Source organism: Ciona intestinalis, chromosome 14 (assembly GCF_000224145.3).
Source record: "Ciona intestinalis chromosome 14, KH, whole genome shotgun sequence".
NCBI classification, from domain to species: Eukaryota; Metazoa; Chordata; class Ascidiacea; order Phlebobranchia; family Cionidae; genus Ciona; species Ciona intestinalis.
In genome coordinates, this window is record NC_020179.2 from 1207140 (window position 1) to 1231126 (window position 23987).

The 23987-nt window shown below is 32.2% G+C and overlaps 1 protein-coding gene across 3 annotated transcripts in view; it reads right to left on the bottom strand.

Annotated features, from left to right (window-relative positions):
* Positions 1-23987, bottom strand: part of LOC100185331 (cytoplasmic dynein 2 heavy chain 1-like) — a 44637-nt gene that overhangs the window by 472 nt on the left and 20178 nt on the right. For 2 of the 3 annotated variants that reach the window (XM_026837466.1, XM_018814905.2), the window contains 37 exons: positions 23472-23643; positions 22781-22965; positions 22286-22428; positions 19945-20078; positions 19457-19681; positions 18990-19179; positions 18518-18660; positions 17813-18025; positions 17163-17300; positions 16741-16848; positions 16131-16297; positions 15376-15621; positions 14671-14884; positions 13873-14014; positions 13570-13679; positions 12945-12959; positions 12012-12110; positions 11638-11761; positions 10786-10949; positions 10455-10574; positions 10037-10171; positions 9347-9490; positions 8909-9064; positions 8260-8363; positions 7461-7617; positions 6984-7155; positions 6530-6597; positions 5663-5788; positions 5204-5314; positions 4838-4945; positions 4193-4331; positions 3610-3815; positions 2845-3008; positions 2089-2300; positions 1571-1719; positions 936-1130; positions 430-546 (listed from right to left, as the gene is read on the bottom strand). In XM_026837466.1, the coding sequence (XP_026693267.1) occupies positions 430-546; positions 936-1130; positions 1571-1719; positions 2089-2300; positions 2845-3008; positions 3610-3815; positions 4193-4331; positions 4838-4945; positions 5204-5314; positions 5663-5788; positions 6530-6597; positions 6984-7155; positions 7461-7617; positions 8260-8363; positions 8909-9064; positions 9347-9490; positions 10037-10171; positions 10455-10574; positions 10786-10949; positions 11638-11761; positions 12012-12110; positions 12945-12959; positions 13570-13679; positions 13873-14014; positions 14671-14884; positions 15376-15621; positions 16131-16297; positions 16741-16848; positions 17163-17300; positions 17813-18025; positions 18518-18660; positions 18990-19179; positions 19457-19681; positions 19945-20078; positions 22286-22428; positions 22781-22965; positions 23472-23643 (5515 nt within the window). The remainder of the gene's footprint in view (positions 1-429; positions 547-935; positions 1131-1570; positions 1720-2088; positions 2301-2844; positions 3009-3609; positions 3816-4192; positions 4332-4837; positions 4946-5203; positions 5315-5662; positions 5789-6529; positions 6598-6983; positions 7156-7460; positions 7618-8259; positions 8364-8908; positions 9065-9346; positions 9491-10036; positions 10172-10454; positions 10575-10785; positions 10950-11637; positions 11762-12011; positions 12111-12944; positions 12960-13569; positions 13680-13872; positions 14015-14670; positions 14885-15375; positions 15622-16130; positions 16298-16740; positions 16849-17162; positions 17301-17812; positions 18026-18517; positions 18661-18989; positions 19180-19456; positions 19682-19944; positions 20079-22285; positions 22429-22780; positions 22966-23471; positions 23644-23987) is intronic. The other variant, XM_026837467.1, reaches the window with a different exon arrangement.

Consider the following 23987-nt stretch of genomic DNA (forward strand, 5'->3'; position numbering starts at 1 on the left):
TAAATAACCCAAAACAAAAAAAAAGGAAATAAAAACCCAACTCTGACCAAAATCCCATACTTCGTTGCAAGCCACACTTTAGGTACTAACTCATGAAGAATAGTAATAGGCGAAAAATAATATTGCAATAACTGTAATTGCTATGTAATGCCACCCTAGCACTTGAATACAGTGCCTGCCTCATGACTAGAAAATATCTTTTTTGGGGGTAAGAAACATATGAATTGTCCATATTCTTTCTTAATAATACACAAAACCACCACAAAAGTTTACTGCTGGAGTGTCATATACAGCCTTGATGAAATAGAACAAATACACATGGTAACTCATGATCTGAAATGAGGTGTATGAAACAGAACACCCGTGTTATAACAACTATTGTTTCCCCACCACGCGAGGATAAAGCAAGTTACATTCATTCATACTAACCTTAGGCAGCCATGCTACATAGCAAGCAGGTACAGCAGATACGGTTGAAGAATCACGCTGGTTTTCAGAAAGTGTCAAACCATCAAATGAACAACCTTCCAACTGCAGACCACCAATCTGTTTTCATTATAAAAACACAAGCATTAATTTACAGTAAATGAAGTTTCAATTGAAATAAACAAAGGTCAATTTAGGACATTTAATTTAACCAAAAGATAAAAAGAATTTAGACGTAACTAAAGCATATGTAAAAATAATAGTAGAGGAGGGGAAGATGGGACACCTGAATTATAAAACCGTATCCTCATGACTCCCATAGACCAATGTTAATTGCTTAAAACAAGATTAGGATATTTTGATATTATGTGTCAAAGGGTCCTATCTTCCCCCACCTTACTATATATATAATATATAAGAAATATTAGAAAATATAAGAAGAACTTTAAATTTAATACAAACCATATTGGTTTTCAGTCTTATCCAAAGTAGTTTCAAAAATAAGTTACCTTAACATTAAACTTTGCTCCCGAAATGGTTCCCTTCCATGAGCAAGCAAACTTCAGTTCATCCATAGAAATATGTGTTTCCCTTGCTGTCTGTTGCCTAACTGCGTTTAGGAATGTATTTGGATGAAACAGATCAGCAAGATTGAGTTCATTTGATCCAAGTAAAGTTCCTTTTTCTGCTTTTTCCACCCAGCCCTGAAATAAAATGTCATTTAGTCGAAAAAGTGTGCAAGTTGATAAATGAATGTTAGTTATCTTATTATCTGTCCTATTTTATACACCCCTGCCCCCTTTGATGGCTTACAATTTTGACGATTCATTAGAAATAACTGGGTTAGAGCCATTTACTGTCTTGGTAAGGACACATACACTCACAAAGTTTGGCAGCAGAATCTCAAATCTGGTATCGTTTGGTTAAGAGGTGGTACCTTAACCACTGGGCATAGTTGTTATGAAAACGCCTTTTATTTTGCTAAATTGTGTTCAAGTGTGCTATTAGTGCTAAAAGATTACTTTATGAGGCAAAATATGTCATAGCACATTTGGCATCCATTATATGGCCCCTAGTTTGACACACCATAGAGCCTCACCCATACAAAACAGATAGCTACCACCCATATATTCATAGTAAATACCTGGAGAGCCATAGTCTTAGCTACAAGTGAATGCAAATATTGCATTGGGTCATCAGGTCCCTCCCACATGCTATGCCACTGCATTGGTGTTTCTTGCTGCAGAATGGAACTTGCAAGTTTATGCACATCGCTTGTTAGAAGTTGGCTGCCTGTTGGTAGGAAATGCAAGTTTAAAGATTAAAAGATATAAACTTACGATGGTACAATGTGTAACTTTTGGATGAATAAATACAATGATTATAATTTGGTTGAATGAAATTAAACAAAAAAATAGTAAAAAATGATATTTAGGCAAACCATATACAAATAAAGACATAAATAAAAAGGCCCACTAATATATAGTAATCAAACACCTTAAAAAAATTAGTTGCAAACTAAATTTAAAGCAAGAAATCAATACAAGCAAAACCTTACATAGAAAAAGACACAATCACATGTGTAAAACCACATTAAACTAAAAAACATAAAATTAAACTAAATGTAGCACATTATACATTTGTTTTTTTTTTTGAGTTTACCTCGCATAACTTTACTCAGTGAAGACAACGTCTGATGAACTTTTTGCACAAGTTTGATTGCGTTGTATCTTTCCAACATTACAAACTGTACCACAGGTGATGCATCTGATACAGTGGGAACTTCTATCTTAGTATGGATCACACTACTAGTACCTTGGTTTAACTTCTTCCACAACTGAAGTATTGGGCCAAGTTCAGACTGCCAAGCTTCTCTGTATAAAAAATGAGGTTGAGTAAAAATTTGAAGATATGTATAAAAATGTAGATGCGCATAACTGTGCGCATAACTGTTACATAACTGTTACACATTGTGATATAAATGCGCATAACTGTTACAAATTGTGATACAACGCAATCAAACTTGTATATATATATATATATATATATATGTACATTATATAGTTGTATAGAAAAATTATACATATGTAGTTTGGGTTAAACGCATTGAATATAAAGAACATTGTTTTAGTTATAAAGGTAGGGGTTTTGAAACAGTTTTGTTATTTAGTGTTTAAAAAGTCCAAGGGCCCACCAGTACAAGTACATGTTTTAAGAATTTGTTGTGTGATATGAATTAAAAGTATACAAATTTATGTATTTGGTAACTCTATAGAAAACAAGACCCTAACATGTACTGTTTTAGGCAATGGGCCAACTCTGGCCAAATTCAGGGTCCCCTGGCATATAACATAATAGGACCTCACTCTTACATAAAATACCAATCAAAAACACCATAAATGTACTTTATGCACTTGCCTGTCAAACTTTGCACCTGCCTCTACAGTTCTCATCAATATTTTAAGTTGAGAGATGACTCTCTGTGAGTTAACACGTTGAGCTGATCGTTCGATATTCGCTGGTAGACCAAAGTAAGAAGGTAAGTCATCTTCTGGTAGCATTTCTATTGCATCTATGTAATCCTGGGTGAAAAGTAGAAAATATTGAATATTGTGAATGAATGAATGTAACTTACTTTATCTTTGCGTGGCCAGTAAACCACAGCCGTGACAACACGGGTATTTTGTTTCATACACCTCGTACCAGCTTACGAGTTACCATGTATGTTACTTTGTGGGTGATTATTTTTTTTTGTTTTTTTTTAAATTTTTATTAAAGTATGGCCAACTGGGTGGGAGCAATTTCCATTAAAAGTCTTGCCCAAGGACACATACGGCCACAACGATGGCAGCAACAAGGCTTGAACCCATTACCTCTGGGTTACAGGCAGGCATGCTAACCACTTTACCACGACGCAGGACGAATTGTGATGGGGTCAATGACAGCAATGATAACAGAGGTGCAATAATACATACATCTCATGCCTGCTTACGTGTTTTTAAAAAAGTGAATAAAAATATGGACAACCAATAAGTAACTACTGGACTGGAGAATTAACGGTTAAACGTTTTGGCCAAGGACACAAATTCCCACAAAGGTATCAGTAAAAAATTAAAATATTCTATTTTTTTCCATTTAGTTTAAAAAACCTTGTATTACAGATAGAAATGAACAAATAATTACCCGGATATTAGTTGTTTGAGGCAGAGACATATTAGCAATAAGTCGTTTTCCCCTTGTTCGTGAGGAGCCAGAAAGTAGATCAGAATCAAAGTAATGTGAAAGGTATGAAGTAAGAACACGCATGTCAAATACATTGTCCACACGTCCGCCATAAATCGCATTTTCCATTAAACCATGCATTGATTGCCACTGTACATCTGCTGTGCCTGGTTATTCGTAAAGGCGTTATATTAGCTTTTAAACAGCAGACACTTTAATTAAAAATAAAAAAATAAAAAAACTCTTTTAAAATTTTATGCCATTTTGGTGTAGTTTAGAAATTCAGTTTAGTTTTTTGCTTATTTGATCTGCAAAAAAACACCAAAAATGCCAATTATTGTGCCAATCGTTATTTATTTAAATACTATACCACTGCTGTTCTTTTAAGTAAAGTTTAAATAAATATTAAAATTAACTTAAACAGTTTTAAACCCAACGATACGGCAAATTTTAAACCTAAAAACAACAGACTTAAAAGCAAAACTGGAATACCAAAACATCATCAGTGATTCAGTATTATACCATATAGTCTATACTTGCTTACCAGAGAATAGCTGGTCGATAATAGTAGCTGCAGCCCTGAGGTCACCAAGCGAAAACTCGTAAAACTTGGTCCAACCTTGAGGGATAAAATTTCTACGTTCTTGTGCGACAGCATGGAACCAAGCAAGTGAAAATAAAGCCTGAAATAAAATTTAGGTTTACACCCATCATATATGACTTGTATGGTATAGTAGGGTGGGGGAAGATGGGACACCTTTTCATTCTATTTTTCCCTGTCCTATTTGGTAATAAACAAAGAATATTCCAAGAATTATAAAACCGTATTCTCACAACTCCCATGGACCGTTGTTAATTGTTTAAAACTTGATCAGGATATTTGAATATTATGTGCTAAAGGTACTATATAATGCATGTAGTTTACTAATCCTTACATGGCTGGGCAACTATAGAAGTTATACACCAGGTGTTCAGTTTTATACACCTTGTGCCAACTTACGAGTTACCACATATGTGACTGTGTAGTTAACATTTTTATCTTATATGGCTGAAAATTTGGAGAACTAATAAGTGACCACTGGGTTGGAGCAATTACACAACAGATAAACAATAAAAAAAACAATCTTTTTTAATGTCAGTTTTCACATACACCTACATGTAAGCACTTTTACCACATATATATACAGACCTGGGATCTTGTAACCGAGGCTTTTGAACTTTTTGTTCCCTTTGAAACAAACTCAGGTGTCCAGTTATCATAAGTGCGGAATAAATTCTTTTTAATTCCAGGAGGTGCCTGTAGTTTTTATGTTTGTTATAGATAAATATAAAGTAAAATATAGGTTGTTTTCACTAAACAGTATGTGTTACCAGTAAAAAATAAAGCTGCGAAAATTCTGTACGTTTTCTACCCTGACTAGAAAAATCTGTAAGCCTAAATTTTTGAGTCGAATTCAAAATATTTTACCTGTTTATAAAATAAATGTGTGCAACGCGAATATACCATAATTTAAGGTTCATATGTCTACTATAAGCAACATAGCATAGAGCCTACCTCGTATGTAATTTTAAGGCTTGACTGCAGCAAGATAGGAGGGAATTTAGAATGAACTTCTGAAGTCAACCATAATCTAAAGTTATTGTCAGGAACCAATGCATTCAGCTCCTTTAACATAAATTAACCTTTTTATTTACCCGCTTAGCAATTTGTACAACCTAATAGTGACTACTGTATTGGAGCAATGAACATTACATGTTTTTCCCAAGGACACATACACCCATAAATGATGCAGCTTCAAGTTTGAAGGAGAATGCTCTGACCACAGTACCATAGCATGTGATAATACTAAAGAAATATTAGGACTGGAAAAATATTTTCAATTCCAATTGCTTTGGGATACAATACTACATTATATATTCATATTTGCATTTGACTACTGTATGAAGAAGCATAAAATTTAACAAAAGTTGTCGGGTGCAATTTGTTTACAAAATAATTGTAATTCTGACTTACTTTTTCCAATACAGGCAACCAAGATGTAACCAAATGCAGGTTCTTCAAACACAACCATTGACCATTCCTAGAACATTCTCTAACTAACTGCATGGCAACATCAGACTGTCCTTGACCCATTGCAACCTAAATTGCAAAAAGGTATGAAAAACATGAAAAAAAATATAAAATGCTATAAAAAACTATAAAATGCTGCTTTTTTTAAAAAAACTATAAAATGCTGAAAAAACTTTTAAAAGTTTATGTTATAACTGGAAAATATTGTGTATGGGTGAGGTTCCACAGCAGTAGTTCCCAACTGGAGTGACATGGCACCTATTTATAACATGCAGGAGTGCAGCAAGAAAACGAAAATAGAAAAAAAAAATGTGTAAAAAATAATGTTTTGATAGCAAAACAAATGATGGGTAATTGTAACAATCTATATCACAAGCGTTATTATAATGAAATGTTTATGGATAAGAAGAGTTAATGCTGTTCAAAACATCTATATTTATATCATCAATTGTGCAACAAAATCAATATGTCTAAAGTCCATATAAAAAAAACATAGAAACCAGGGTCCAAAGTGTGCTAATTTAGTAACCTTAAATTTAGGCCGAATAAGGCCCATGAAGATAGTGTAACTTTAGGGCAAAATACCCTACTCTGTTGCATATTAGAATTTAAAAAAAAATTATGTTCTGTAATAATAGTATAACTGTAAGAAAAAACCCTACTGTGTTGAATGTTACAATTTTCAGGTAAAATTTCCTATTCTTTGATAATAATTATAATAACTTCAATTTAAGAGAAAACCCTACTGTGTTGAATGTTACAATTTTAAGGCGAAAATTCCTATTCTTATTAAATAGAAGTAAAACCTACTTGAAAATAGTTTTCTTCGCCCACAACACTTGATGCCAATTCCTGCAGTTCTTGTGAAGGATCAGCACCTGAAATTTTTTTTTTTTTTAATTTAATAATTACAACTCATAAGAAGTCCACTGCCTTTTGAGTGATTTTTCTGAGTTTTTACTGAAAAAGACTTAATTTTTTAAATTTTAATAATGATTTTTAATAAATTAGGTTGTATTTGCATCAATTTTGGTATAATTCTGTGTGTGAATTATACTTAACATCATGTTATAATCACTACTGTGTTGCCCTTAAAACATTTTTTTCAATCCTTGTTGTTATATGTCTCATTGTTATACCTACATATACAAAAGCCACTAAAACATGATTTAACTATTTAAGATGAAAATCGTATCATACATATAGGCCTTGTTTATATAGAAGCTGTGTGTTAACCATAGCTGAAGCTAAGATATGCACTAACCAGCAGATAGCACAATAAGAATAGGTTCTGCAGCGTGAGTAGTCCCGGATTCATGTAACCGACGTAAATTGGTGGCAGGCGGAGATATTTCTCGAACTCCAAGCATTCTTGAAGCAAGTAGAGACATCGCGCTTTGTAGTCTATCAGGTCTCAGTGTCTGTACGACCAAAATCTACAAAAAGAACTCCAGTGTGAGACATGGGAAGTTTAATGTTATATATTCTATTATTCTATTCTGTATGGGAATAAAAACTTAAAAAGGTAACAAGATTATAGGCCAACTATAGAAATAAATCGCCGAAAAACATGTGTTATGTTAATGCACATAAAAAAGCGCTAAAAGTGTTGCTTTATGTTGTAATATGTCATTTTTTAAGAAAATGAGTCAAATCTGGTATAAATTCAATGATTCTCTGCATGCGCAGTGTAGGAACTTACCCATATAGAGTAAAACTAAAGTGATTAATCATATGAAACCTGTTGAAAATGTGAAATCTTGGCTGCTACAACTTGTGGTATATCTTGTTCACATTGAGAGCTACGCGAAAATGTCACCCATGCCCCGCTGTCATCCAGTTTAAGGGACGAATATAATGCTGGGAATGTGGACCGAAGCATTGATACCGCTCTATGTCTGTATATTGAGTGATAACATTATAAGTAAAAACTTATTTAGCATAAAAAAACACAGGAAAATAAATAAATGTTATTGATTATCCTAGCATGCTAGGGAACTTTGGAAATATTAAAATAATTTTGGGTGTTCTGTTTCACACACCTCATGCTTGCTATTGAGTAAACACGTATGTAACTTTGTGGGTGATTGTTTTAAATAAATTTAAAATAGAGTTTTTATAATGGCAACTGTATAAAAAGAAGACTAGCACTTTAATATAGATACCATCATTTTTATATACCCCCTACAGTGTTACTTAATAATTTTTGTGGGTCATTTACGACAATTTTAGAGCGTGTTTAGCACTTTTGATTCAAAGTTTTAATAAAATATTCTACAACCAGTTCACAAACACTATATTTTTATAGCATTTATATATTTATATTCTACAGATAAAAATTTGAAGGTGTCAAGCAGTGGCGCAGCCCAAAAATATGGTGGGAGAATTTTAATCAAAAAATGTTCTTTTTTTTGGGTTGACAAATATTTTTTTTGGTTGACAAAGGGGGGTCGTGACCCCCTAAACTCCCCCTGGCTGCGCCACTGGTGTCAAGTAATTTAACTAAAACATTAACAAACACCTTTTAAAACAAAACCCACCTTTCAGTTTCAATCCAGGTTGGAATATTTTCTCTTGCATGTTTCCTACCATCCTTATCAACCACTGCATCTGCCATTATTAATCCAAGGAAGTATTCCCATTCCTGTAGTAAATTGTATAATAAATAAATTACAAATACTCATACTTCTGTGGCAGGGAAATGTCAGTTGACATAATATGGGTCTTTGGTTTCACACACATCTAGTGCATTTATGAGTTACCATGTATTTTTATGAAAGTTTTTTAGGTATGACTGACAGTTTAAAAGTACATATCGTCTGGGTTGAAGCAATCTTCGTTAAGAGTCCGGCTCAAGAAATTTTGATCTGTTTCATACACAACTAGTGTACTTATGATTTACTCTATATTTTTGTATGTATGGCTGACAGTTTTAACAGTACATTAGTCCTGTTTTGGGTTGGAGTAATATTCGTTAAGAGCCTAGCTCAAGAAATTTTGATCTGTTTCATACATATCTAGTGTACTTATGGTTACTTTATATTTTTGTTCATTTTCTATGTATTGCTGACAGTTTTAACGGTACATAAGTGCCCTGGGTTGAAACAAAGTCCATTAAGAGTCTATCTCTAGAAAAGACACCTAAAGTCTATAATAATATTTCAAAATAAAACCAACAATATGTTTGACCTGGTCTTTGAAAAACTCTGGTTTCGTTCCTCTAGCAAGATGCAAGGCAAACATGAGTCTGTCTGCTTTAAATAAAGATTGTGCAACTTGTTCATATACCAGCCATTGTACTTGACTACTGAGGGATCTAATTCTTTCTTCTGTGCTGCTAAAATTCTGGAAAATGATTTGAAATAGTAAGAATTAAAGTGAAATGAACCAACTTTGGCCTATATTTCAAGTTATTATGCCATTTGTGCTTTTCTGTAAGACTTTAACCAAAAAGGGTGGAAACCTAAATGTTTTTCTTAACATAAAATAAATTTTATTCATTTCCTTGAATAAGATACTGAATGTTGAACTAATTTATGCTAATTAAAAGAATAGAATTGGCATCAAAACAACAGTCATTATTTTAACACATTATGAATATCAAAACTGTCTGAGAAAAGGTCTCACCGTTTTAACTTTCAGAGACTTTTGAAAGAGTCTTAAGAACGAAGCAAGGCTGAATCTGTACATGTTGTTTATCTTTGATAGATCGCTTATCACAAAATATAAAGTACTTCCACATTCTGCTAGTGGTAGGTAAGCATTTCGCTCCTGGAAGAAAACAATATGTTAGAATAAATATATAAATATATGTATTATATATATTAGGTTCTTAATACTGTGAGTAACATTCACAAAGGGCAAAAAAATGTCCAATGAGATAGGACTATACATGTTTTTTTGTTAAAATAAGTGGGTTTGTAGGTATTATCTAAAGGGCATGTCATAAAAAGTTTAAGAATCTCTGAGGTGCCGAGTTATAAAATGGCTGCATTTTAAACAGTAAAAGAAAACTGAAAGATAAAATCTGTAGCATGACAATGTAATGTTTTTTTTCCAAATAACTGTTCAGAACATAAGATTGGTAGTAATTCAGTTAACTTAAAGGGTTTTGTAATAAACTTCTAGACTTTTCATGTGAATTTTAAAAGTTGCACAATAAATAAAGTGTGATTTTACACTTTAGCCATGTACATTGCAAATCTACAACATAACAGGCTTTTACACACCCTAAACATATGAGTTCTTTAAGTTATAAACATTCAATAGAACCTCCACATGATCTTGTGTTCCAAACCAGTTTAAACCAGTTCTTACCTGATCCAGGGAAGCTTCCATTTGTTGTGACTCACTTAGTGACTTAGTAATATCAAGACTACTTGCTTTGGTTTGGTTTAAACTTTGAAGTAATTCTTTATTGTCAAGAATGTTGCCTTCGGCCTTTGCTAGTTGCTGTATAGATGTATGAAAGAATGAATGTAATTTATTTATTTTTGCATAACACGGCAACTTCAGAAAATATAAATTAAGTTTTTTTCACACACCTATGCGCTCATGCGTTACTACTTTAATTAGCTAAAATCATACTACTTGGCAAGATTTATGGTAAAAAGTTGTCTAAAATCTTAACTAAACATCTGTGATTTTAAAAAATTAGCTAATTTTTAGGTATTTTTTTAATTAGCCAAACTATTTTTGGAAAATAAGGTTTTAGGAAAAAGTTAATGGTTATTACCTCAAGCAAGCTCTCTTCTAACTTGGCAAGTTCAATTTTTAGTTTTTCTTCTTTCTGAAGCAACTCAGTTTTCCTTTCTTCGAGTTCAGGCTTCTCATGTTGTATAGTGATCGCTAGCAACTATAAAAATTACAATAAATTTTAAATTAAATTTTTTTTATTTTTTTTTATCAAATTTACAAACTAAAACAAAACAAAAAATACAGTTTTCTTTATAGTAATGTCATTTTTAAGAGTTTAAAAAGAACAAATAAGACTGATTAATTTTTAAACACTTTGCTGTAATAGCTCACTTTCAATTCTACAATTTTTGCTAAAACATCTTTTGTACCTGTCCTTTCAACCCAGCTCTTGTGGTGGTGAAGTCAACTTCTGAAATGATGCTAGCTGCATCCGGAGGTATGTCTGGATGTGGGTTCCTGGTGGTCATGAAGAGTCTAAACTCCTCATTGTAATCAACTGTCTTCTCACCAAGTTGTACCACATATCGAGGACCTGCAACAGTTATACTGCTTAAGTGCATGGCAACTTATTTAGAACTTCGCCAGTTCCGTAATTTGCAGCACTGTGACGTAACATAGAGTTTAAGGTATACTTTAGGCGTAATTACATTTTGAGTTGATTTTTGAAAGTCCACCAGTATGCGAAATTTGTTTTAAATTTTACTGGTCCGCAAGCTAAAAAGGTTGAGAAACACTGGAACTTTAGTGCATGGTTTACTAAACAGTGTGAAATACTAGTGTAACGTACACAGGCTTTGGTGCGCCATGAAATATTTTAAGTCTCACAGACTAATGCTCCAGGCTTACAGACTCAAAAGTGAAATAATAATTCATAAGCTAAGCACATAAAAGTTTAAAGTAAGAGTTTATAAAAAGTTGGTGTGTCGAATCCTATTTGAAAAGAGACTGACGATGCCATTTAGGGATAATAGATATCTTAGGGATAATAGATATCTCAGGGGTAATATATATCTTTTTTATTATACAATTGGTTGGACTTGATATTTATCTGTTAAATTTTCTAAGCACCAGATCCTTACAGAAGTATGTGTTAAAGTTAAGATCAAAAAAAGTAAAGATTATGAACCTGCCCCCTACTAATAAATAAACCTAGCAGCTCTGGCATGGTTCAAATATATTAAATCGTATCATTTTATCACTTATTTAATTGCCATATTTACCTAAACTGACAAGGTCTCCACGTAGTAGGGGGTACAACACAGGCTCAATATGGTCCATCTCTTGTATAATAAGCGTCTTTCCAAACCTCACAGCTAACTCAAGAGTGGTGGCAAAGTTGGCATCCTAAAGCAGAATATGTTACTCTGATGATGTCTATATGTCCGATAAACATTGGTAAAAAAAATTGTTTGCCAGAAAAGCTCATTACCTATATATTACATTATGCTTAGCAAACACAACTTTTTTTAAATCTGGTGTTCATTTTAAACAAGTTAAGCTGTTTTTTATATATTTTTTCTTTTATATTGGTTAATATTATTTTTTTTTAGTTTTTACACACTGGCTATTCATGATACATAGATACCACATATACCTGTTGGTTGACGACTTCAAGACGAGATTCTTTCAGATGTTGTTTTAACCACTCGGTGGCCCTAGAGGACGGATCAACCAAAAATGGACGCAGACCGCTCTGTGTTGCATGTTTGGTTTTTAAATTCACATACATGTAAGAAGTGAATATATTGTAATATAAAGTCTGTTATTGTATATTAGTGTTGTTGAAGCTGTTATTTCAGGTGTAAATAGGTTTTCACCTAGCATCTTATTTATATTAATAACTAAAACTAAAAAGCATTACAGTTATGTTATTTGTGGAGCAAAAAGTTAGAATTTGACCACATACAGTACAGAAAAATAGTATGTCTATATTTAAATAAAACACATCACATTTACAGAAAACAAGACCTATGGAACATATGGAATTAATTGTAGACCAGAGAGTTATGGTTTCGGCTTACAAATGCAAGCAGTACATAAATGCATTATTTTTTCATGTACATGCAACACACCACGAAAAACAAGACATATAAATTATAGCATGTAGATACACAGATATGTTTTGCAAGACAAAATGTATAAGCAGTATAAATATGCATGATGACTAAATGTAAATACAACACTCTAGTTTTACAGAAACACAAAACATATCAATTTGCAATAGGCAAGCTAAAACGATAGCATAGATAATACCAAAGTACTATACCACATTACAGGTCAATCACGGATAAGAAAATATTAAAACCAATGCAAAAAAAATTAGAAACACCGCTTTGAAATAATTTATGTATTGAATTATATGTAGCTGATATTTATGCTAGAGTTGGCCCCTTACCCAAATACCCACAAAAAATACATGTTAGTCCAATTCATTGCTTCACAAAACATGAATTAGAAGTTAGCAAATTATGCCATGACATAATGAACATTACATACAAGCATTAAGCTGGAGTTGATTTATTCTTACCTTAAATTCTGACAGCTAAACAAAGAAATGCATGAAAAACATCATTTAGTATAGATTTTACTTATATAGCTATAATTTCTGACAGCCATTAAAAGAAGTATACCAGTTTAAAAAGTTGGTATTTAACAGAACTCTTTTATCTAATTTAAATACAAATATATATTATTAGTAACAAATATATTAATTCACCCCAAACAAGTTATTTTAGTTAAAACACCAGCACACCACACAAATAAATTAGTAACAAGTAAAATATAACTCATATAAAACAAATATGACCACAAACTCCTAGCATATTTTAAACTAGTGTTTCTCAATCTTTAATGGTTTATGACCACTTTAGATGTCACTAAACACATGTTTGCCGATAAATTATAAGAAAGACCATTCTATTCTATATGGGTGAGGTCATGGGTCCTAGGATTTAGGCCAGGATTGGCCCATTACCCAAAAACCTAATAAAAAGTAGTCCAACATAGTTATGATTTTAAATTAACAGTTTACAGCAACAAATGGTTTTAAAATAAGGACATAAGCACAGGTCAGCGGGTAACCCCTAAGTAGCCTTTTGTGGGAACTGGGCTAGTTGAGAAATTGATGTTTTAATGCAGCACAAAACACTCACTTGTAATATGATCAAAGCATTTTCCATTGAAAGATCATCAGAGGGCAAACCTTCAGATTTCCACTGCAGTTGTTCGCTTTCAGTGCTCAAAAATCGCCGGAAATCAAAACCTTCGAAACAAAGTGACCTTTTTCACCAAATCCATTTTTTAAACTAAAATAACATTTTTACAGATCTTCCATGGGTACCAACATAATGACCCTACCAGAATCCTGTCGCTTCACCAAAGGTAGGCAACAAGGGCCTTTTATGGGAGATTTTCATTTGTCATCTCATCTAAGGTTAAATTGTTTTAGATCTTACTTGGAAGATTAATGAGCTCCATCCAGGATTGCAACATCTCTCTTCTAACATCCTCTGGAGCAGAAGGAAGATAAGTGATAAACGCTGCAGCTAGTTGCGCACACGCTGGAAGACTTCCCAGCTCACTTGACAGAGAGTTAACCTGATTGTATGATAGCTTATGTATTAGTGTGCCCAGTGGTGCAGCCAGAAAAAAAAAATAACAGAGGGGTTTAATTAAAAATTTTCAGCAATTTTTTTTAAATTATTATTTTTTTTTTGGTTTAAAAGGGGGTTGCGACCGCTAAACCCCCCTGGCTGCGCCATTGAGCGTTCCATTAATACAATATGTGCATAATCCAAATGCTGTTGCTGCCAATCATATTATTACACCTAATATAGCTTTCTTTGGCATTTCATTATATTGTGTGATATTACCCTGATAAACTATATTGAAATAATGATAACTTCTACATTCTTTGCAGTTTTGTGTGGTCACAGATATACATGTACACGTTTTTATATGTAAATAGTCACTACAAGCTGTGAACAAAACTGCAAAACATAATCACTCTAATAACTTATCATAGTTATATAGAGTGTTGTGGGGTAAGATGGGACACCTTAAGCACATAAAACTCAATTATTCTGATCGTGTTTTAAACAATTAACAACGGTCTATGGCAGTCGCGAGGATGTGGCTTTTTTTGTTTACTACCAAATGGAACGAGAAAATAGAATGAAAAGGTCTCCCATCTTCCCCCACCCTACTATATCAAATTATAAAGATTTCTCTAAAAATCCCATCTACTCCCATACCTGGTCATTCCATCTCTGATGTTCACTCCCTAACTTTCCAACCAAAGTCTCAGCAGCAGAAATTGTCTCATTTGCTTTTTCCACCTCCACGCGTAAATGGGCAGCCTCAGTTGTTCGTTTCTCAAACTTATTTCGTAACTCAAGTACACGGCCGTCCAAATCATCCAACGCTTTACCAAGTTTCGTGACACGAGACTCTGCCTTTTCCAAGTTCCTATATTTTAAATAAAGAATATCATTGTTCATCTTCTAGTGGCGGGGAAATGACAGTTGTTTTAACATAGGTGTTCTGTTTTCATACACCTCATGCTTTTGACTGTCATTTTGAAAAAGGATTGAAGATATAGGCAGTCTTTACAATACAAGTGTCCTGTTTAATACACCTCATGCCTATTTATGTCAGCTTGGAAAACTCATTAGTGACCACTAAGTTAAAACCATTAATTATCATTAGGTGACTTCTCTTGGACAAATTAGACATATCTTATAATTAATATATTTTAAGATCAATACCAAGTGTTTAAAATTTTGCAGAAATATGTAATATCAAAGAAAACAAGTAAAAAGTCATTAGAAAATAAATTGTTTTGTAAAAGTTTAACAAAAATCAACTAAAAATTACAAAATACATATTTACAACTAAAATTTGACCCATAAAATTAAAACTTAATTAAAATTAAAAAAAAAAATTAAAATTTAACTGACCTTTGCAGTTTATTTTGTTCTTTTTCCAATGGTTCAATTTTTTCAAGTACTTCGGAATATTTAACATTGGCTTTAACCCATTCTGCTAAAGGTGCTGCAGCATTGCTTGCTCTTTGGGCATTTTTCGGCTCAAATGATCGAGAATTAGATTCCAGGAGTTCTTGTACTGAAGTGCGTATATCGGGTGATATGCGACGTGCCTCAAAGTTGATAATGTCTTCCTTGATGCCACGCTTGGCCAGAAAACTAAGGATTTGAAATACATTGGGATAAGTTGGGTAATTTTAAATACGAAAACTAAATGTATGTGCTTTTTTACTCGGATACACCTTGTTCAAAAATGTTTTATAGCAACAATGTAAAAAAATGTGCTCTTTTACTGGGCTACACCTTGTTCACATGTTACACATTGCATATACTATACATTATGCAGGCAATACAGAAACTGCAGACATAGTATACACTGTGTAATATACACATTTGTAACAAATAAATGTTTAAATGTACAAACAACATACCCTTAACAGACTGAAAACTAACACATGAAATTAATACACATTAATTAAACTAAACAAATAGCACAAACTACACAAATGCACAAGTTGCACAAACAACACATAAATAGCACAAATTGCACAAACTAAACAAATAGCACAAGTTGCACACATTACACAAATTGCTCAAACTACACAAATGCACAAGTTGCACAAACTACACATAAATAGCACAAATTGCACCAAAAACACACATCTCACCTTTTCATGCTGACCCATGTTGTATCAAATATCCCCATAAGCCTCAACACGCCTTCCAATATATCCCTAATAACATCAGGGGGCATACGCAGGGCACGAATCTCAGATAAAGTCTTAGGGTTTATGTTTCCAACTGCTTTCTGAGCAGCATTTATTAATGGTTGGACCTATAGGGAAAAAAATTGGTTAAATAGAAAAAAAAACTCATATAGTAAGGTGGAGGAAGATGGGACACCTTTAGCACATAATATCCAAATATCCTGATCGTGTTTTAAACAATTAACAACGGTCCATGGAAGTTGTGAGGATACAGTTTTAAATTTCTTTGATTTTTTTTACAACCAAATGGGACAAAAAATAGAATGAGTAGGTGTCCCATCTTCCCCCACTCTACTATATAGTATATATATATATTAAAAATACATTAAATAGAGAAACAGTTATATTAAAAATTATTTTAAAGAGAAAAACAGTTACATTAAAATTATTTTTCACCAAACAGTTTATTTTTCCTCAAATTTGTAAACTATAATTACAAAAACTAATCTTTTATTTTCTGGAACCAGCCAACAAATTGACTTTAAAAAAAAGAGTTTATAAAACCAAATACCTCTGAAAGTTCAATGTCGATTGCCTTTTTTCTTTTATCAATATTAATTCTCTCTTCTGCTGCTTTCTGTTTCAATCCTTCCATTTCGTTTTTCTGTGTGCTGGCATCCTGTTTTGTTTATGCAAGACTTGTATCAGGGGTTTGCCACAAATGCCACCGCATATAACTACATAATTTATAAAAAACTTGGAAGTGAGTGGCATTTTGCCGCTAAATTTTAGACTAAATAAAACACTTGAGGGACATAAACATATTGTTTTGTATAATTTTCTGCAGTGTTTAATTAAAAAAAAAGAAAAAAAGAAAAGAATTTTACTAGACAAAAAGGGAAAAAATGTAAAAAAACTTAAAATTAGGAACAAACAAAAATTATTTCTAAAACAGCAAAACATGATCATAGCATAACCGTTATAGTTGCTTACCTGCATTGCTACAGTGATTTCTTTCAAAGCAGTATCAGCCTCACTCTGTTTCTGGACAAGCAAAGAGCTTTGTTCCGCTGCTTTCTGCTTCAAACTATCGACCAATGACGTGGCTTCGTTTAACTTTGACAAACCAGCCTAGAAAATATAAAAAAAATCTTAAAAATTTCGCCGGCAGTTTTTTGTTTTATACATGCCCTACCAGAACCACTACATGTGTTAGCATTTGTTTTTAATACGTCACAAAACACTTACTTTTGAATTATTAATGTATATACACTATTGATACATTATTTTTACACTAATGTTGATAAGCAATGTGCTACAGAGAGCATTCTATATGAGTTAGGTCCTATAGCAATTTAAGTCAGAGTTGGCATATTACCTCAACACCCAGTGCATTGTTATCAAAGGAACAAAATGTGTTACGAAGTGTATAAAACAAAAAAACCTGTGTTTAACGACTGTTTCCGACCACGCGAAGATAATGTTGAAAGTTACATACAATTTATGTTATGTTACACTTAATTGCTCAAACCCAGGGGTTACTTAACAGTAGTTGCTCAAACCCAGTGGTTACTTGAGGGTTGTCCAAATTTTCACTAAAACAGAAAACCAATTCCATACAGAAAAATAACCAAAAAACGAACCTGTAAATGTCCTTGTTTCATCATAAGGTTGTCTCGCTTTGATTTAAAAACACTTTGGTAAGTCCTCAAAAATGTCATGTATCTGCGTGGTGTGGCATCTTGGTCGCGGCGCTTGGCACAAGACTGGTGGATCTTGACAAAGTTATGACACAACTGCTTTGCTATGCTGCTGTTGTCTGCTGGCAGTTGCTTGCTTAAGAGCATTTCTGGAACCTTAAAAATATAGGACAAATTTTAGAAATCTGATTAAACTGTTTTTGTAAAATATAGTAAAAAATGTGTTTACAAAAAAAGAATAAATAATATTAAGTTTTGGATTTTTTAAAAGTGTTTGACCTGGCCTATAATTCTGAATGAATGTAACTTGCTTTATCCTTGCGTTGCCGGAAAACGCAGTGGTTATAACCTGGGTGTTCTGTTCCATACATTTCGTGTCAGCTTACGCGTTATCAAGTACGTTACATTATGAGTGATTTTTTTTAAAGGTATTTTTTTATTTTTATTTTATTTTTTTAAATTCGGATAGTAAATTGCTACAAGGCAAATGAAGCAGTTTTTTTTTTTAAATATACAAGTTTTTATCCAGAAGATAAGTCATTGAAAACTAAATTATAATATCTTATAAAAGAAATTTCAAAAATCTAAAAAAAATCTTGATATATTTATAAACAATATATTGACATAAAAAGCAAAAAATAAACATACATGTCTCATGCTGTGTTTATCCCAATGGTCCATCCATTGCACCTGGCATAACTTATACAAAGCTGGGTTGCTCTCACAGTTAATGGTAAAGTGTTCATGTGCGCAATCCATTATCAATGCAATGTGTAAGTTGCTCATTATCTCTGTGAAAATTTTGTTATTAGCGCTCGAAATTCACGGTGGCATTTTGGCAAAAACTGAAGAATTAAAAGGATGTCTGTGGCAAATGAGAAAAAGTATAATTTATATGATGCTTAATATTTTATTAGTTCATAAGTGGTTGTCATATTGAAACTAATTTTTAAAAGAGTTAAAATTTAAATAAAAATTCCATAATTTTTATAATTTTTGGTATACTTTGTTAACTGTACTTTTGTATGTTTTAATTCATATTTTTGCATTTTTGTTTATTTTTACATCTTTTTACCTTTTTCCAACATTAAAAAAAAGACATATGAAAAACAAAACATACTTTTTGCGAAGTAAGAATACAGAGGACCCCTGTGTCCTGCATCACTTGCTTCATCCCTGAGAGGAGCAAGAAGGGGATCAAGCTCTTCTGCATTATAGAGTCCGGGGATCTCTCCTGCAGAGAGGAGACTATTTATCAACTCAAGGAAAGATGGATGAACGAGCTGAAAGTCCTCCAGGAGCAAAACAACCTGAAAAATTTTAAATAATTTTTTTTTAAAATACTTAGATTTTGTAAGTTAGTTAAATTTTCTGAGTTTTTTGTTTGTCATTAAATTAGGGCTAATTTTAATAAATTACTATCAATATCTTGTTTTTTATTAATAACTAGAACTTCTTTTTATAATTATTTAAAAGAATTCTCATAATTTTGCCACTTTAATTTAAAAAAATGGTAAATTCTAAAATTGTTTTTTAATAAATTAAAAATATTTCAATTGAAATTTTTAAACCAACTTTTTTTCTCACCTGTTCCCCTTCTATCCCAGCTTGTTGCATAACGGATTTCAAATCGATTTTAAACTGTTTCAAACCATACGAGCGTGAGACCTTGGGCGTGACAAGGGCCATTCTGTGCATGTTTGCGCACACAGCGACCGCAGTGCGCCGGCCGACACCTGTTCGCCCAGCAAGCAACAAACTGCCACCAGGGGCGGATATGACACGGTCCACACGCGCCATGTATTCCAACACCTAGTAAATGGGTATGGTAAATTTATATATTTTAATTGCAAGAAACAGTATTTTCTTAAAAAAAAAATATTAAAAAAAAATAAAAATCTAAAAATTTAGATTACTATTTTGTTATTTAAACTTGTCAATACTGATTTTAAAATTTTTTCAGTTCTTTATTTTTCAAATAATTTTTATTTAATTTAGATAGTAAAAAGACCCGAAAAAGACAGCCAAAGCATAAATGATTCACATTAGTTTTTGGTTGCAAAAATCCAACTTACTTCTTGGAAAACTAAAATATCAATTTCCCTGACTTCCCTACTGTACGCTCCAACCGCTTTGTTGATAACTCCTTCCAAATCAGACGCAGATAAATGTCCCAAAGTTTTTCCATGGATTGGTAGCATGCCTTCAACTGTAAAAGTTGCTTAAGTTAGTGAAATCAAAATTTAACACATAATTATTTTAATCGAACTGTCCGACAGATATCTTTACTAACTATAGAATAGTTTTGACACGGGTGTTTATATAATTTTTATTTTAAATATATACATCTCCTTAATTCATTGGTTCGAGCACTAATCTAATAATAAGATAATACTAATTTCATAACTGGATGTTGCTACTGTTGTGGAAATGTGTGTTCTTGGGCAAAACACAATAATTTCTTCAATTCAGTGGTAATCAGTAGGTTGCCCAAATTGTCAGTTGTACTGGTAAACTTTGTGGGGATAAGTAAGTGACATTCATTTATTTGTTTGACTATTATTCTTTGTGTTGACAATAATTAAAGGTAACTGTTTATTTAAACTTAAACTTTCAAGTGCTCAGTACTGAGAATTAGACCAGAACAAACAGTTAATAATTAATTGAGTTATATAAAAAGGCCAATTAAACTGAAAGTATCCGTATTGATATAAAGCAGATTGTGAAAAGAAAACTATTTCAGTATAAAGGCAAAAAGGGAAAACCAATAATAAATAGTTGTTTTTAAGAAAATTTTACCATGACATGTTTGTGAAAAGACAGTGGCATGTATGGTCCATGAGAACAAAGTTTATGGCAATTAACATAGTTTGTGAATTTGATTTTTCTGCAACTATTAATTTTATTTACTAAAACCCCACATTGAGTTTCAGAAGAAGCCAATTGGGCAAAGAAAAGGTTATAAAAATAAATATCATTTAATTATATATTTATGCTTGGATAAATTCTACCTAATTCTGGTTCTTTAACAGTTAGTTTTAATTTTAATTTGTTTTGATATCTGTCATATTACACTTTGTTTAAAGTAAAAAAGTGTAATGGGGCATTGCATTTCAACTTAGCGGGATAACCAAACACATGAGCCCCATGCAATTCTAGAGCTCCTTGCAACTCCAAAGAGTTTAGACAGTATCATAGAAGAGGAATCATGCGGTGAAATTGATATAAATAATAAACCACCTAGACGCCCTAAGGTGCCGCCTATCTTGTTTCATTCTATTGTAAATGAGCAGACAAGCAGTTCCGCTTCAGAGAAAAAAATCAGTCATTTTAAAATCTCAACCAAATTCAATAACAAGTTCTACAGAAAGCATGGATGTTTCTCAACTGGATGAAGTCATCTCTAAATTAATAATAAAATCAAAAGACAACATCGCAGATGAAAATATTTCAAAAGCCGAGATAAATTTTCAAGAAGATGTTAAAGTTCTTGAAGACAAACTGGAAGAACAAACAAAGAAAGAGATAATTTCCAATAAAACCATGAAAGATAACATGAACAACTAATCGACGATGGGAGACCAATTCATTCTATTTTCTCGTCCCATTTGTTAATAAACAAAAAACAAATAATTATAAAATAAACAAAAAACAAATAATTATAAAACAGTATCCTTACGACGCTCATAGACCGTTATTAATTTTTTAAAACACGGTCGGGATATTTGGATATTATGTGCTAAAGGTGTCCCGTCTTCCCCCACTCTACTATATGTTAAAAACCAACAGCTTTTGTATGGAGTACACATCTTATAAAGCAGGGTATCACTGTTTTACTTTTCCAATTGGTGTTTTAAGTCTAGTTTTAGCAGAAAATAATTTGTGCTGCTTTTTGGCTTTTGAGTTCTTTTTTTTTTACTTTTTTGTTTTTGTTGAAGTAGTAATGTTTTAATTACATAATATCTATACCACCCATAGACCAAATTATACTTTGCAATAATTGTCCCATTAAATATGTTCGTGGTTAGAGAGTGAAAATGTTGCTTCTCCTTTAATTTTATATGAGTTTCTTATGCATGTGTAATTTTTCTATTGTTTATCTTAATTGAGACATTTCTTATACTCTTCTAGTATTAATTGAATGTAACTTTATTCTCGTGGCAACCACAGTGGTCTTACATATGGCAGAGAATTTGGGTTGCATGTGTGTTCATATACACATAATTGGCCATGTATTCTGTTGCCTACTCTACTAATAGTTTATTTTTGTTTTTTCTGCCCTAAAATATACTTAAGGTTTCTATATTAAGGGTAAACTACAGAATCAAACTTTTTCTCATACAATACAATTTGTTTTCTAAAATTAAACAAAATGTGACAATTTTCAGAAAAAAATTAACAATAAACAAAACTTACCTTTAATTTCCTGCCTGGCACCCCATGTAACATAGTAGTCGTTGTTCATGCATTCCGAAGCATTTATTGACCAGTCATGAGCAAGAATTGAAGATATCATCTGATCAAATTTATCCTTGCCTCTCCCCCCAACTAATCTGTCTCTGTGGCGGAAAATTACGGAAAAAATTTAAAATAAATTTCAGAAAAAACTTAAAATTAATTTATTTATATAATTTGTTTATGCTTACAATAACTGATTATTTTAACACAGTTTTTAGCAACAATTCGTTTAAAGAAAACAAGAATTAATAGTAAAAACAGCCATTATAACAGGGTAGAAGTTAAAACAGAAGTATTAAACTTAATGGACAAAAATGCATGACCATTACACCCAAAAACAGATATCTAATATTAAAAATTTGTAAGAAAAGTGTTTATAAATACCTGTAAACACACATAAATAAACCAATTCTGCACTTTGCTGTAATAACAATAAAAACTAACCCTATTTACCTGAAAAGTCGACAAGCTTCATATGTCCATACACTAAGCAGGGATTCAGGTCCTCTACCATCTCCTATCATACATGATACATCATATCTCATTAATGACATGCACCAGTTAGTTAAATCACGTGGCGTGAAAAGATAATGCCCGTGATCGTCACTCAAGTAGGTCTTTCTTACTTGTTCATATATCTGTGTAGAAAAATATTACTTTAAATGTCTATTTTTTATGAAAATCGCTATTTTCATTGCCTGTTGTTTTCATGAAAGACATTACTTTAAATTAGTTTTTTATTCATAAAACCATAACTTAAAATGTCTGTTTTTTCATGAAAACACTGTTTTTTTTATATTTTGTTTTTCAAAACACCAAAATACTTGTTTTTTTTATATTTTGTTTTTCAAAACACCAATAACACACAGGTTAAAATGTGTCCAGTTACAACGATAACATTAACCTACCACATTTAAACACTTTTTGCAGACTACAAAATTACTATTGTGTTATTATAAACTGAAACACATGGTTTTAAAGGTGTAAAAAAGATATTTCAGCATTATTTTATGACAATAAAAGTCCAAAAATTCGCCTAGCACTACTCAAGACATCAACAGGTGTTGTCGTTAAGTGCCTTCCCAAAAACACATACGCGAATAATATCATCATTTATCTAACAAGCAAAACACAATTTATTTACCTGCACCATAGAAGTAGCAAGCTGTTGTACTTTGGATGGTGAACCCCATACAGAATGATGTTGAAGATCTGGCCTATGGTGTAACACAGGGGTGAGGTATGCAGTGTATATGGCAGATAATTCATTTGTATCAGCATACTCCATGCTAAGGATTCGGACTATAGATGTGAACCTGAATAAACAAAGTAGTATTAGGGTTACAAAATGAATTCTAAAATATCCTATATTACAGAATGAATACTGAAGTATCCTAAACCATATTATAGAATGATTACTAAAATATCCCAAAACAGAGCTTTTCAAACTTTTTGCTTACAACATATTTAATATCCTAAAATTTTCCGAGGTCCTTCATGGTTAATAGTATAATATATGCAGTACTTTGTGTAAAATTGGTATAGTTTGAATGACCATTAGTATGGGAAGTCCTGTTGTAGAATACAATACAACAAAAGTAAAACAATATCAAAAACTGAATGTATATCAGTGGCGTAACTAGAGGGTGGTTTAGGAGTC